Raw genomic sequence first — 16,228 nt, 5'->3', positions numbered from 1 at the left:
TCAGGCTATCAAGGAAAGAATTTCATTGTGTAAAGTGGTTCCTATAAATTGGTGATATCACACTAACAATGTTGTGGCTGATATCTTTATCAGATTTCAATTTTTCTGCTTATTACCTTTTGGTGATTTGCAGCTGAATGCAACACTTCAACGCTTCTGTAGCCAGTTGCAATGTGCATTCAGGCAGACAAATCAATATTGTGCCATGCTCATCAGTGGCTGAATTAGATAACATTTGCAGTTACAAAAGTTATGCCAATTCTGTCTTTAGTTTAAAATGTGGCAAAAAAAAAATCATTAAACACCAGAGCCACAAAATGCTTGGAACGTCTGTGTTGCAGACCTTTCATAGAGAGCAATTCATTTTACTTTGTGGCTGCTAGAAAACAGTCAGTGTAAAATGGATCTAAAAGGCAATACACTGCAGTCTGTTACATCCATACATAAATCATCAGTACTCAAAATCCTTATGATATTAAAGATTAAATAAAATAAAGAGATGTACTAACTTTGCTTTAGAGATGAATTTGTATGTATCGTTCCAAAAAGCCAGTAGATCAGTGCCTTCTTCGTCGTACACTCTAATATTGTGATATTCAAACACTCCAGGGAAAAAGTTATCAATTTCTCGTGTAACATTCAAGATGTACCTGACCCTGTTTAAAGAAAGAAGAAGGGAAAAATGATGATAAATAGATTGGACATGTTGAAGTGAATATTTGAAAGCCTATATTTTAAAGAATATAATCAGAAGTTAGCAAAAGACATTTTAAAAACCTCAAAAACAATACTGTGTTGGGACAGGCTTTACAAATCTTGCTATGAAAGCAGTAAGAGGTAAAAGGTTACGGACACCACCTAAGACATCTGTTGAGCAGGCAGTGTGTTCTGCAATACCAAGTGCAAAATAAAAATCAATCTGATCTGCCAAACGGGAATGTGAACAAAACCTTAAAAGACATGACCAAAGTTCAGGAAACTGAGGTTGCGAGTAGTTTTCTCCCCCTTTATATGGCACAAAGCCGAGGTAAACACAAATGACTGTTTTAAAAACATGCATGTAGCCAAACCAGTCTGTGGCTTGACAAAACAGCAGATTCCATGATTATGCATAGAGCAATAAGGAAAACAAACTATATTCTGCAGGATTTACATTAGAAAAGGGAATTGTATACTAAAAATGAAGTTTAATAGGGTTTTAATAGCTTATAAAAAAAATAACAGGAGAGGGGAGCATAGAAATAATTATTGTGCTGCTGCTGCTCCTACACTGCCCAGTCACAGGGTCAGGCAGAATTACATAAAGTCCAGCTTTAAGTACAGTGTAGTTTTTAGAGAGATCTAGGAATACAAATATTGTGCTGTATTATATGCATGAACTAAAGGATTTGCAAATTATGATGATTAACCCCCCACCCCCCCCAAACCCTCAGAAACCTAAATCAGATTGTAGCAACTGATGAACATAAATGTGAGTTCAACAATAGCATACCATTATGATGCCAAGTGCTTTACTTTACAGCACTTATTTAAAAAACCTGGAGGAAGAGCAGCCCCACAAGAATATCTGTGTTTGTATTTGCTTTAATAGTTTAACAATTAGTTTGCTGCATTATACAGTTCTTCCCTTAGATATTAGGGCACAATGGCCACGTGTAATCCTCAAAGTATCACTACACAAAGTTGATGTTATCAGACAAGACAAAAAAGAATTGTGAATCCACAAACCATCAGGTGTGTTTTAAGCAAAGTAAGAATGTAGCTGGCCATTTTCAAACTGTATATGTAATTAGGCTCCTTTTACGTATTCTATTTGCTTACCCTCTATTCTGTAAATCTTCCAGATTTGAAGCATTCCATTCGGAGCCCTGCAAAAATAAATATAGATTTTGTAAAACTTCCCAAGTCATTTACTACAGAACAACTTTAGAATTGCCTATGATCTCACTTCAATTATCTAATCAGCAGGGAGGTTCACTTCCAAGAAGGGACACAGAATACTGGAAAGCTGCACTTTTTAAGAAATCCACCAGTGTCATGGCACATCAGGGCTGGTCAGTCAACACTTCTGTTTACATACATTACAGATGACTAGAGAATTGCTTCACAAAATGCAGCTGTCTTCATTTATCAAAGTGTCTAAAATAGTTATGGTCATTAATGACCCGTGGTAATTAGATTCTGCCTTCCCTATACTAAGGGAACACTGAATGTTCTCATTTTGTGGTTTTATAAATAAGACTGTTTGCGGCTGTATATGCCTATTCACACTTTGCTTTTCTGCAACAAGCACATACATTGTATTGATAATTTATTTTATTAATAAAATGCATTTCAGGTACAAATAGGGATTACTATGTAGTTAAATAATATTAATGAATTGCAGCTAAGTGTTTCCTTTATGCTACAATATTTTGGTAGGAAAAATAGAAAAGGGGTATATAAAACAGTAATAAAAACCAATGCAAAACATTATATAACAAATGCACACATACATTAAAATAAGGGAAAAACCATTACCACTGAGAAGCACATTATTCTGACCAAAGGTTCCAAGTAGGTTTGAAAGCCTGGAATGATTCTGAAATGTTGGAGGAAACCCACGCAAGTACCCGGAGTACCCGGAGTACCCGGAGGAAACCCACGCAAACACAGGGAGAATCTGCAAACTCCATGCAGATAGTGTCCTGGCTGATATTCGAACCTAAGACCTAGCACTGCAAAGACCACAGTGCTAAACTCTGAGCCACCCCCTGCTGCCCTAAAGCCTTAGGCATATTTTTGAGAATGTTTCCTTTTTAAATGGAATGTTTAGTGCAGTTTTAATAGATCAGCACCATGAAACATCCATATTCTGAATATATCCCTAAATCAGGGGTCGTCAAAGTTTTATGGCCACTAGGCCATTTATGGGGTAGGCGGGAGCACACTAGGCCGGACCTGCCCTAATGGCTCCGCCCACCACCAGGGAACGCCCCCGAATCGAAATCCCTCTCCTCTGTATGCATTGTGGAGGAGAGGGATTTACCTTCAGGGAGCTTTCCCTATTTACTACGGCAGCGGAAGTATCAACGCCGTCCACGATAAATAGGGGCGCAACTGCAAGGGGGCGGCACCGGTGCTCCGGTAGTTCCTATCGAACTACCGGCTAGGCCGTATCTTGCCTAAAGGGCAGAGTTTGCCGACCCCTGCCCTAAATGATCAACAAATGTACACATGAAATGTATAAAAGCATGAATCCATACACTCTCTACTAGATTGTAAGCTTTTCAGGGCAGGGTCATCTTCTCCTGTATCCCTGTCTGTATTAGTCTGTCATTTGCAACCCCTATTTAATGTACAGTGCTGCGTAATATGTTGGCGCTATATAAATCCTGTTTATTAATAGTAATAATAATAATACTACACATACCATGCCCTAAAAATGCATTTTGCTGCGTATAACTTTACATGTGAAAAAACTAATACCTGGGTTCCAGAAACAAGTGACTAAAAAGGGTTACAGTTCTGTAGATGTTATCTTTGTGACAAAGGACCTGGTAGGACAAAAGCAACACACTGAACCTTAGCATAAGAGCAAACAGATGACTTCATTCCCCATGCTGTAATAGGATTCCTCTGAATGTCCTCCCAGGGCGGGGGAACAACCTGTCAAACCAGGTACATCCCCCGCTTCTGGAGTTCACGTCTTTACAGACCTTATAGAAGAGGTGAAAAAACACAGTTTGCAAAAGCATGAACTTGAAAGAGAGGGCGAAAACACCAGGATGTGTATTTAGGGATCAAGGTGGCTCACAGCTGCATCCTGGAGAGTACCAAACACACAGTCCTCTGCTCTCTTTTTCCAAAAGTGATGGGTTTACTGATCACACCACATTTCTATGACGCAGGGTTTACTAATCCTAAGAAGGTGACTGTTATTCAATTACTGTGTTTTATCTCCCCGATATGTTTAGGAGTAGTGAAGATAATGTGTTGGGGGTTTCCAACAGGGTCTGACAGCATAATCTACAACACATGCTGGTCTTTCACCGACCCCTATTATTGTACATCAGTTTTGGGTACAGGCAACAGGGGGGGAGAACTTAATCAACCTTAATAAACATTACATAACAATTGACGTAAATTCTTTATGCCGATCAAGTACCTCTAAGCTGCTGGGGATAGACCTCTAACATTTACGTCTGTATTTTATTACCATTAGTATAGATATTTTTATGCTTGTACGTACAAAATATTTAACTGCAGGAAAAAAAAAAAGCAAGAATGGGTTCTAGATGCACGTATACAGAGGTAAATGTATGTAATGCTTAAAGTGAATTAGAAACAGATAAAAATTAAGGTATTCTGTGTTTTTTCTTCTTTTTCTTTTGCAGTTACAAAATGTGTTTTGTAAATTTGCTAGAAACCAGGGACTTTAGCACTACCTACTCCCTTCCTTTGCATATAGTACCCTCTCTTCCACTTGTGTCTAATTACTCTCCTTGCTGTCCCATCTCCTTTGCCTCTCCCTTCTCTTCATAACCTTTTATGTAGCTATCAGCAGAAAAGTAATGCAGCATACAACAGTGAGTCACTTGAATGGTGAATCCATGTCTGCTGTGTCAGCTGACATGACATCCAAGATGGTGGCACTCAGCAGAAGTCAGGGCTATTGAAGGTCTACACTGACCCAAGTGTGCAGCTAAAATCAGTTTCTGATTTGATGTTTTCCAGTGATGCAAACAGTATGTAATTTGTTTGAATAGCTTGGAAATCAGGCAACTAGCCACAGCAATGGCATTCTACGAATGAAGCAAAATTCCTTGATGTTTATCTAAGACTTTATTACAGTTTCAACCTCAATAGGAATGTCAAACATGATATATCATTCAAAAAAATAAGCTTGGCCGATCAATTAAAAGTTATATCTAAAGGTGTCTAAATTGTTTTGTCCTTTTATTATAAATGTCCCCCAATGTCAGGTCACTATTAAGACTTGTGATGGCTCCGAGGCACTTGCTGTTTCAGTTGCAGATTTCTCATCTGCTAAACCAGAAAATGGCCCTAAGGCAGAAAAAAAATCTAGTCTGGGATAAGTGTGCCAGAAAAGCTCCCTGTAGTTTTGCCAAGCTGTGCAGTAAAGCTGGAGGGAAGCTCACGTGTTAAGGTAATGTACTGTCACTGCATATTTGCTGATATCAGGGCTTCCTCTAATTTTGTTTAGCAAAACACAGTCCCCCTCCCTAAAGGTACCATTGGTGTTTTGGCAGTGGGCTTTGGAATGAATTCTATTGGGCAGAAGGCTGCTTCTCCCCACAGGGAGTTCTAGTGCCTGCCAAAAATCATTCCCCCTCCCCAAGGGTTCCAGTCTTTGAAGATATCTTTCCTCGTGCAACAATGCCTGCTGATTCCTCTGCAGTTCGTTATCCTCCTGTTAGTAGACCTGTGGATCACTGTCCTTGCAGAGTAAACATTTTAACATCCCCAGAGACCACAGTCGGTCATCAGCCATTAACATCTCTCTCTGCTTCCAAATGCTGCCCCTGCTTCCTGCTCTCTGAAGTGATAAAACAAGCCACAGGGATCCTCTTTTTTCAAAGAGAAGAAAGGACAAGAGCTGCCTACATCATGTCCTCTGTCCCCATCCATGGAAACAGAGCTGAGCTCAACAATTCACCAGAAAAACAATTTCATGCAGTCTTTACTGTATGTTAAAAATATTTTAATATGGATGTAGAGAAATGGATATTACCCTGGAGCCTTTAACAGAACATCATACATTCATCTTCTTTAATGTGGGACCTCTTGGGGTTACGTAAAGTTGTTTGCCAAAAGATCAACTCCAAGGGTTTAAACATTACTAAGTTGAAAAGTGAACATAAACCCACATTCTATTTTTCACTAAGCAATGAATTTTGTCTAGCTGCATAAAGTTTTCTTGAGCAAAAATATTTTTTTTTTTTGTATGTCTGCAAAGTTTTTTACCTGGAGATCCTGCAGGTAATTGTGCTTCCTGTATCAAGCTGACAAAGATAACCCACTGCATTACATTTAGCAGCAGCGTTGTCAGCCTGCCATATGAGCTCTAACAGTTGTCCAAACTTTTATACTTAATAGCCAGCTGAGCAATCTACTGAAAGAACACACAGCAGGCAGACAACACTGCTGCTAACTGAAAAAAAAGTGGCCTTCCGTTGTCAGTATGACACATGTAGCGCTGGTACTAGCAGGAATCTTCAGGTAGGACACACTTTATTCATGGATATTATACTGGCATTTGTGGGTTCAACAAAACAATTTACTGTGTTACTCTCAACTGTTATTTTGTGACTGCAAAGCTTCTTTGAAGCTCTTTGGGACTTGCATGTTTTTTTTTTAACATATAAAGTGGAATTTGTCATAGTGTTTCCACTGACGTTTCAATAACATTTGACACCAAATGGTTTAAGATCCCATTGGAGTTGCCCAACTTTCTATTACAGTAAAAGTTCTGATTCACACACAAAGAAACCACTTCCCCAAATCTACTAGACGTCACTGCATGAAGAAACATCAATGACTTCAGAAAGTTCTGAATAAGGGAAGTTGTTTTCACCTTTCTGTTGCAAAAAAAGCAATACTATGAAAAATCCTGGCGAACAAAACACACTGCTATGTTTTGTGGCAGAATAAAGCATCACTGTCAGTCAATATGAGATAAATTACACCATCCTGTGCACATGTAACAGGAAACTTACCAGGTACACATGGTCGAATATTTCGGTGGGGCTATCCATCTGTCCTAAGATGACAATCATCTCATTGTCAATAAATTCTTTAAATTCCCTTAGGTTACACACCATTTGCATTTCAAGTTCTGTGCGGATCTAGAAAGAAGGGAAAAGTGTAAACAGGGGACACTCAAGAGTAAATTTTATATGCATACAAAGGCCAGGGCTGCATTCTAGACACCTGGTAAACTAATACAGAACAAATACAATTGCTGCACAAGTCATAACTCTCTAATAGGGCACAATTTGCCTTAGGTGTGAATCAAGTAAATACATTTGTTAGTGCATGAAAAAAGTTTATGACCAGTGTCAGACCCTTGCAGAGATACCACTGCTTTCATAAAAACAGCAAGGGTCACACACTGCAGCTGTTGGCCTCAAGGGACAGGTAAAGGTTCAGTGCCATTTAAAGGGAAAGCAAACTTGTTGACATTGTGACATAAGAAATTGATTTTGCTTAAAAAAAACAAAACTGAAAGCTCAACTGGGCTTTAAAATTTTAATTTGCAGCAGCTGTTCTACGCCAACAATGTCATAAAAATCAAATGTCACTTTCTGGCAGCTTAAACTTGTTCAATGTCCCAGAAACCAATTTTTTTTTGCTTGTGCGATTGGCTCACTGCTTTTCCCAGAATTTTAACAATACTCTGTAACAGACATTTCATTTTGGTGTAAGACACCTCAACTCATCTATTTCTAATAGGATGCAAAAAAAGAGTTTTTTCTTATTAGGAACTAAATAGTGGAAGGTGCTTATAATTAGTGTTTTCACTCCCAATAAGAAATCAGTCCAAATTTCAAACAAGTTACTTTTTCTCCTATCCTTAAACAATAGCATCCTAAATGTATAACACAGAGAACTGTGTCCGTTATCTCCCAGCAACTGTTATGCTGCTGTAGATAAAATTAATCTTAAACAGCCATAGGCCATTTAAAAACACTGCAGCTTTAATTTGTCTCAGCCTTTTTTTTTTATATAATTTATGTTATTTGAAAGCCAATGTCATTACTGGATCTCCATGCTTACCAATGCAAGGCATTGATCAAAATAATTGATGGTAGAAAGGGCCAGCAAGTTTCTGTGCATAGATTCATGAAAACTTTACAGCGCCATGCCTCAGTACTCCTCTCTAGAACCCTCCGTTTAGATGCAAGCTTTGGCTTAGCTCTGGAGAGAGGGGTTATGCAATTTTTGAAATACCGCCATAGGCAACATGCATATGTGAGAATGAGCCTTCATAACTGAAAAAACCTAAATCCATTCAAGTGGCGTGCCAAGGATGCCAGACACCCTGTAACCAGAATACTATGAGACACTCACAGTGTGCAGTGAAATCAGAAAAAGCAGTTTCAGTACAGGAAAAAGGCATGTAAACACATGCAAGACTGGAATAAGAGATGGAAATAGGCTTTAAAGCATGTCTGTAATTTTTAGGTATATTCTGCTTTTAAAACTATATATTTTCTTCAAATATGGCTGATCTGTAGATTCAAATGATGTGTAATGCAATATAATATGCTAGATAATATGCTATCAGGAAAATGTCTGGTCATCCATTTACACTATGGGATCTAAAAGGTTAATTATAGGAAGGTGCAGTAACCCATGCAAAACCCATAAAAAAAGCATGTTGAGGCTGTTCATATACCCCCAAGCTTGTTCACACAATCCAAGATGAAGTTTCTGCTCCAGTGCCCCACCATTCCTCAAGAGCAGGAGCTAAAACCTGGGCAAGGTGCCCAGTTACAGTTGGCACTTGACATTTGAAGGAATGAAAAGAATGAGAAATATTTAACAGAATGGTCTTCATTCCAAGGTGTCATTTTTTTTTAGACGTTTCAGTCTTGCTCACCTCTTTAGATGTGATATTTTCCAGATCTCTTTGCATCATTATTTCTCTTAATTTAATTTTAATTAGGCGCTCTGTACGTTCCCGTTCTGTCGGCCTGTAAAAACAGAATTACAGCAGTTAACTCCCTGCATGTTTTTAGATGTGCTATCACAGAGACAGGTGGTACGAGGTGTGCATTCCCCATGTTATGTGAACACTGCATGATTCACACAGCAGCCCTCAATGTTTATGGCTGCCTCAGAATGGGTCGTGTGTCCTTGCTACCTTTCCCGGGTCACTATCATCCGAATCCATTTAAGGCTTTGAAAAGAAGCTAATCGCCCTTGCATTCCTTCAACCTTGATTCCTGAGTCCTTATCACCCTATGCAAAAATAGCTCAACCACTCAGCCGGGTAAGAGGACAGTGATGCTAGGACAGTGCATCTCCAGGAAGGAGAAGGAAATTCAGTAAGTCTAATTCATAATCACCATGATGTACCCAGGATTGCTAATCTTAACACTGCTTTGAGTTTTTTTATTTCATTATCACAAAACAGAAGGAACCACTAAAATCTATAATCCGTATATATGCGATCTAAACAAATCACGGATCATTCTGACAAATGACAAGTGAGAATTCCATAAAATAACCTTTTTTAATTGGAGAAGTGCTGCAATTAGAAAAAGTTATAATTTCTGCAAGCATGACCTGTTTTTGCAACACATGTTTTTATTTCATCAACCTTGTTGTGGGCTCCTCTTTACAGATCTCTGCTACAAAAGATGTAGAGTAGATAGCCAAATGCAGTGTGCTTTCAGGTGCATTCAAGAAGTCCTTCTTAATTGATTTTTTCTTTTGAGCTGCTGTTCAATTGACTTGTATATAGAAAAGTATTTCTGAGACAAACAAATAAATGACCATATAGAAACAGGATGCTGTGCCCGCTTTATTAAAAAGCACTGTCGTTGGAAAAATAAATTGTTCTTACATTGTTATCTAAAGCCTCTGCTATGGAGAAAGATGGTATATGGCAGAGCATCGCCTATATTTGTGTACGTGCACGTGTACTGTAGCGTGCATTTTGTGTTCAATGCTAGAAACTATTGGCAAGTTACTTACACATCAGTGAAAAGCACAGGAGAATCCGAGCGATGGGACTGCAGATCTTGCATAGCATTCCATTCGTTGATTGAAGTCTGGTCAGAGTTTATATGACTCTCATAGTAACTAACCCATGTTAGGAAAAGGCTGCCTGGGTAGTAGTTGTTTGCACGGGCTACCTCGCAGGCTTTGTGCAAGCTTTGCAGTGCAGACCTGAAGGACAACAGACTCACCTTAGTAAAATATTCAATAGGAATTACCATATTATGTAAAATTTCTGGTTTACACTGTTTACTTACCACATGGCTTGAACTGACACTGGCTTAAATATGTGAACCCTGTTATCTGTTGACACGCTGAACCCCCTAGAAAAGGAAAACAGATTTAAGAAAAATAAATTCTGCATAAAATCAGTTTTGGTAAATAAGAAATAAACCTGTTTACTGTACAAATGATTAGAAATCAAGGACCATAAAATAATATTGACATATAGAAACGGGGACTTCTCTTATGTGACCATGGCAGGCTAGTAGGCAGTAATGATGACTTTATAGTAAGCCATGGACACAGAACAATCATTGTAGCAGTTACTAAAGCAGTAAAGCATGTATATTTTGATTTTTTCCCTTTAAGTTGTTGGCACAAGCTTCAAAGTAGAACACTGATCCAAGCAAAATAACATTAAAAAACATTGGTAAATCTGATTAAATAATATTAACTTCTATGCCCTTTTTATATCTAACAACAGCAATTCCCAGATTAGTAGTGCTGTTTACATTTTTAAGTACAGGAGCCAAAGTATGTTGAAGTCCATGTACAGTTATACTTTAAGCACAAGAGGAAGCATTCTTTATGCATTGGAAGGTAACTAAATTAGACTTACTTCAAAGATGTCCCAGTATTACAATACTATAAAATCACATTTTTAACAACAATAAAGTTGAATTCAAGTGCTAGAAGCCATAAAAGAGCCATGGCTCAGGAAGCATGTGCTACAAATTTAATATGTTGCTTAGTCAGCTATGTTCCAGTGCTCTGAGAGACATGGGTACAGTTAAGTGTCATCTGGAACTGTGTATGTGAGACAGACAAGGACACAGTAAAAGGTCACTTAAGGAATTGTCTAACAAGGAGTGACATCATCAGGAGCACAGCAACAACAGCATCTTAACCGATGAAATAAAAGCTATATTAGGACAATGTTATTTAACATGTTTCCAAAATAAATTATGTCATAAAATGACATTTATCTTACCCATCTCCATCCAAGTGAATAAGAGTGTCACTCCAGAGAGGAAGAACAAGCCCCATCGAACAGGAACTGCTAAAATACAAGAAGAAACAGGTTATATACTACCTGGATGAAACACCACATTGTACATGATCATTTTTTGAGTTCAGCTGAGCAAATGTGGTGGTAATACAAGTGCACGTTAAATTTCGAGTTAAACAGCATCTTGACCCAAACACAAAGCAATTGGATAATGAGTACCACTGGTGCTCCGCCAATCAGGATCAATGGCTTACAAAGAACATGCTTGCAGAAGAGACAGTAGGTGTACGAAATCTATGTACTTTACTGTCCAGTCAAAAGCTGGCAGACTTCTGACTAACCTGTATTGTTCAGCTACAGTGTCTTCTGCAAAGATACCCAACAACTGTCTGCACTGTTGGGCATGCGTGTCCAGATCATACTCAAAATGCCTACTGCCTGGCTGTTCCACGGTCCAAAACAATCATAAAAATCAAAGTTCCTTGGTGCACACTTTTTTCATGTTTTCAAAGTACCAAAAAGGGTTAGCACAACACCCAACAATTAGCTTTTGTTTATCAGATGTCAGTAATAGCTATTTCCATGTTTCTCTCAATGGGTTTACTGTAAAAATATGCCATATGATTTACATAAGTATCGTGAGCGATATTTGTTTACAGATCCTACATTTTTAAGCTCAGTTATAAACATAACCTCCTCCACTAAAGAGGAATAAGGCTCTTTCTCTGAAATAACTTTTTGTAAAGTTCTAAGTGGAAACCATTAGCCATTGTGACCGGAAAATCCCAAGCACTGCTAACATTGTGATCTGCACCTTGCTGACCTGATCAGTCATTGACAAGTCGTGCGTCCTGCAAATGTGATGAGTACATGGAAAAAGAACAAGGCATCTCATGGTGTGAGGGATATTTTTAGTGAGAACTGATTAAGGAAACCTAGCAACCCACCTAGAAACTTGTCATAAATATTGAGCTCCGTAAGCCTGCGAAACTTGACCTGTGGATCTAAAAACAGCTTGGCCACTGTAAGTGGCTTTCTGCTCAAGGAATCTATCATCACACATAATGGACATCACCTATGCCTAGTGTCCACTATTAAAGAAGTACAAGATGAACTGAATGCAAGCTGGCACTGGTATTAATGGAACATTTTGAAAGCAGGATTTTTTAAATTAAAAGAAGCCTCAAAACAAGTGGATGCTTTGAAAAAAAACCCTCCCTACTAAATTCAAAACAGTGAAGTAAAATTCCACTCAAACATTTTGAAATCAGGCAGGAAATTATTGAGGAAAAGGACAGGCGATGTCCCTTCTACAATAATCATTCCTACCAGCCTGATCGCTCTGGTGTAAAAAATGCTAGGATGTGCATGCTTGGCTGCCAGTAAACCCAGCAATCCCAGCTTACCCTGCACTTGCAGGGTCCAAATTAACATCCGCGAATCAAGATGGCCAAAATCGCAACTAGGATGAGAAATCGCCCTACAACGGAACAGAGACAGGCGAGCTTAGCAGGGTTTAGTTCTGCTTTAACACATTTGTGTTGATGCAATTCTATTGATTTTAGGTGAGAAATGAAAAAGGCAGGGTAACATCAAATGCATGGGAATTCAGAGCGGTGTTGTCATTTCAAAGTAAAAAGGCAAGAGCATACTATATTTCTTGCACACCAATGTCACCAGTGTCCTGCATTGTAGCATGCTTGAAAGGATAAAACACTGGGAAATGCGCATATTTGATTTGTTACTAAATTTCAGATTTAATGCCTTGTTTTTAGTGTACAGCTTTGGGTTCCCCCTATCCTCCCATCTGTAAAGTGGGTGGGGTAATCAGAACACCCTATAGCAATATGCAATAGTCAACAAGTGGTTTTGCATTAAAACTGTCCTGTCCTATAGAATTCCTCATTACTGATAAATTTGTTTGTATAAAAATGAATTTTTTAAATGGAAAAGTGAAAATCCAAAGCTTTCAGTGGAATTGTGTTTCAGAGCGAACATTTCTAAAGGGATATTGGTTACAAGCTGAAGAATCCTATGACCTGGGAAAGATTTGCCGGTAGCACTCCCAGTTCTTACTCTGCAAGTCTGCTCTGTTGAACAGGAAGGTTTTGTCAGTTCCACACCTGTCAGATTGCTGGAATTTATTCCCAGAACTGTGTGCCTGAAGTGGAACTTGATAAAAGTTTAGAATTGCTGACCTGTCAGAAAGCACATCAATCCCTCTTATGGGAAACTTATCTACATAACTAGCCTGGCCAGGTTTCAGAGGGACAGTAAGCTAGCCGATATAGAATGTGACGATGAGCCTATGAGTATTTAATTACTTAGACCCAGAAAAAGCAGTTACTTGTTTGTAGATCAGCAAAACTGACCAAACCCTCACCACAGTGAATACTCCAGGACACAGCAACAGCCGAGGCAGGCAATGTAAAATATAAGGAAGTAAGGATGTAATAAATTATTCTGCCATGGCTTGATGGGATCCTTTCATATTGGTGATCCTTAACCTAGGTGAGGCCGTTTACAGCCTTATTTCTGTTGTAAAGATTATAAAAATCCCTGCATGTTGCATGCTTGGAAAAAGAACTTTCTAAACAGATGATTATTTTGTTTACAATGCACCACAACTGCATCACTGAATAAGTGATGTGAATGCAGCCTTACGAATATGAATATTTGCATCTGCCAATATGAATTGTATATGGTTGCCTATTTTATACTTTAACCTCCCTGGTGGTCAAATTATGTCAGTATTTTTATGACAAAAGTGTTATATTGTTTTGCATGGAAATTTATTTTACACTGTAGGCCTATAATTCTTAGGCATAACTCACTGAACTATATCCAATATTTAATACATTTATGAATAAACTTTAAATAAAAATACACAAAAATCTGTTAAAACAAGGGTGCATAAAAATACTGAAACCTGTGATGTAACTGTAAAGTAGCATTTTTCATCGATGCGTGCGGGGCATCACAGGAACAGTGGAGAACGCCGATGGGACCAGGCAAGTGTTAATTTTTTAAGCCATCCCAAGTGTGGTTTTACTGGATTTAAAAAAAAAATGCGAGTAGTGCAACTTTTGATACTCATCTCCTAAAATATGACCAAAAATGATTTCACCCAAAAAAAAAAAAGTTTCCCTCCTGCGACTCATTGCAGGCCTCTGTGCAAAAAGAAGAGCTATCTAGCCTTCCAGCATTTACAATTTCCAGTTTGTAATTCTCATCAGTGAGTGACTTGGATGCTGGGATTTATAGTTCTTTTACTGTAAGATAGCTACATGGTGTAGTTAAAACAAAGCTAAACCAAGCCGGCTTACTTGTCAGCATTCCAGCATCGGGCGCCGTCATATTCTTTCTCTTCTTCTGGATAAGGATGACGTATCGCCCGCACAGGAGTGGGGGATTTTACTCATTCAGCAGACGCAAAGGAAGCCAGGAATATTTGGGCGATCACTCGGGTAAGAGGCAATACTGTCTGTGTGTTGTTTTTTTTTCCAATAATGGCCTACCTGACAAATTTAGGGACTTACATTTTAAGTTAAAGTGGAAATAATTTATATATGGTGTAAAATTTGATTTAAAGAATCTGGTTTCTAGTTTAAAAAAAATCATGCCCAATAAAAGTTGATTAAATTTGCCAGGGGTAAAATAAAGCCAATATTGGTTATGTTTCAGTAAACTTCCATACCACTTGCATTGCATCCAGCTAAACAGGTTCGGCTATAAATTTGCATAACAAAAAATCATTTTTTGAGAATTTTATGACAGCTGGGAAACCAGGTTAAACTCCTCCCATTGTGAGGATGGCCCTGGCAACACTTCCGGGCTCGTTTCTTTTCTCGGTATAGGGGTTTTTTTCTTTAAAATCCGAGTACTAGAGGACAGAACAGTAAATAACCATTTCGGAGACTTCTGGTACTGGAAAAATAAAAGGCTCTTCTCAGAGTCCACTGGTGACCATAACATCACGTGCCAATCTTGTGTCAAAAAATAGGAGGGGAGCCGCTATTACACCATGTGCAGGTGGGGTTTCAAAACAAGCAGGGGAATATTTTCCATAGCAACCAGACTGTGTGGCTATGAATAACATTGCACTGGAGATTCTTGGCATAGCAGTTGCCTGCTTTTCCCACTGGCTGCTGGCTGGAGCGGAGGAACACAAGTGAGGAGTCTCCAGCTGCCAGGGAAATTGGAAACAAAACTTCAAGACACTACAAAAAATACAGAAAGTAAACAGGAGCTTCAGGTGTGAAATTTGTGCAGAGACCAGAGACGCGATAACGTTTTACCATCACGCCACTTTCACGATGGAGCCTGTGTCACATGATTGAAGAGCAGAATGATCCAACAGGCACCAAAAAACAAGAGGGCCTATTATACGCCAAGAGAGGAATGGCTTACACTGTGCATGAGGAAGTCACAGGACTGGTTAAAGTCATGCATGTACTCTGCCAAAAATATACATCAAAGTAGAAGTCCGCTTAACCACTTTATTTTCAGTTCAGCAATTCTACACAAAATATACATTTCTTTCTTGTAATTATAACGCCATTACACCAGGAAATGCCTCGGATCCTAACGCAAAAGTTATACTGTATGCATTGAGGGCCTTAAGGTGACCGCAACATACAAAGTTGAAAAATCTGCCTTTTAATGCATATGTAAAATGTCAGTTGTGGCAAAGCAATATCTTCAAAAATCTGTGTTTTGTTGTGAATCCAAAAAATAGCAGTGCAATTCCTGTGCCTAAAACTGAATTTTAAAAACTCCCCAAAAAACTCACCTTTACTTTCACAGATCTGTTCATCCCTCTGGAGGTATACTCTATTGGGTCCCACGTAATCCTCCTTCGTTCCGGAGCAGAGGAAGAGCCGGGCGCCGCCATCTTCTTTCTCCTTCTGGAGAACCATTGTGTTATACCTGCTGGAAATGCTGTGCAAAGAACGCCCATGCTTCTATAATGTTTATTCTTTGGTTTTTGCCTTTTCATCTTTCCTAATGTTGATTTTCTTATCAGTCATCAATCCATTAGTATTTAGGGGGCAGCTCTACCAAGATTACCACCTTGATGTCAAAGCAACATTTCCCTATTCTGGTAATAAACACATGTACATAATAAGTGACCAATATAAATTACCTGTCATTACATGCAAAATCTATTCCCAGCACAATGCTCTCTTCTGTGTCTTGCCTTCCATTTGTGGATACGACTACCATATAACGAGTACGATTCTGGTAGGTACTTTCCAGTTTTACGGC

General features: G+C 38.7%; 1 protein-coding gene across 3 annotated transcripts in view; it reads right to left on the bottom strand.

Moving 5' to 3' along the window:
• SSH2 (slingshot protein phosphatase 2) overlaps positions 1 to 16,228 on the bottom strand; it is a 153,832-nt gene that overhangs the window by 9,914 nt on the left and 127,690 nt on the right. For all 3 annotated transcript variants that reach the window (XM_072430794.1, XM_072430805.1, XM_072430800.1), the window contains 8 exons: positions 16,107 to 16,228; positions 10,943 to 11,011; positions 9,987 to 10,052; positions 9,706 to 9,900; positions 8,606 to 8,699; positions 6,720 to 6,848; positions 1,822 to 1,868; positions 510 to 656 (listed from right to left, as the gene is read on the bottom strand). In XM_072430794.1, coding sequence (XP_072286895.1) covers positions 510 to 656; positions 1,822 to 1,868; positions 6,720 to 6,848; positions 8,606 to 8,699; positions 9,706 to 9,900; positions 9,987 to 10,052; positions 10,943 to 11,011; positions 16,107 to 16,228 — 869 coding nt within the window. The remainder of the gene's footprint in view (positions 1 to 509; positions 657 to 1,821; positions 1,869 to 6,719; positions 6,849 to 8,605; positions 8,700 to 9,705; positions 9,901 to 9,986; positions 10,053 to 10,942; positions 11,012 to 16,106) is intronic.

Source organism: Pyxicephalus adspersus, chromosome 1 (assembly GCF_032062135.1).
Source record: "Pyxicephalus adspersus chromosome 1, UCB_Pads_2.0, whole genome shotgun sequence".
NCBI classification, from domain to species: Eukaryota; Metazoa; Chordata; class Amphibia; order Anura; family Pyxicephalidae; genus Pyxicephalus; species Pyxicephalus adspersus.
Note: the sequence above shows the minus strand (reverse complement) of the source record. Positions and strands in the feature narration are given on the sequence as shown.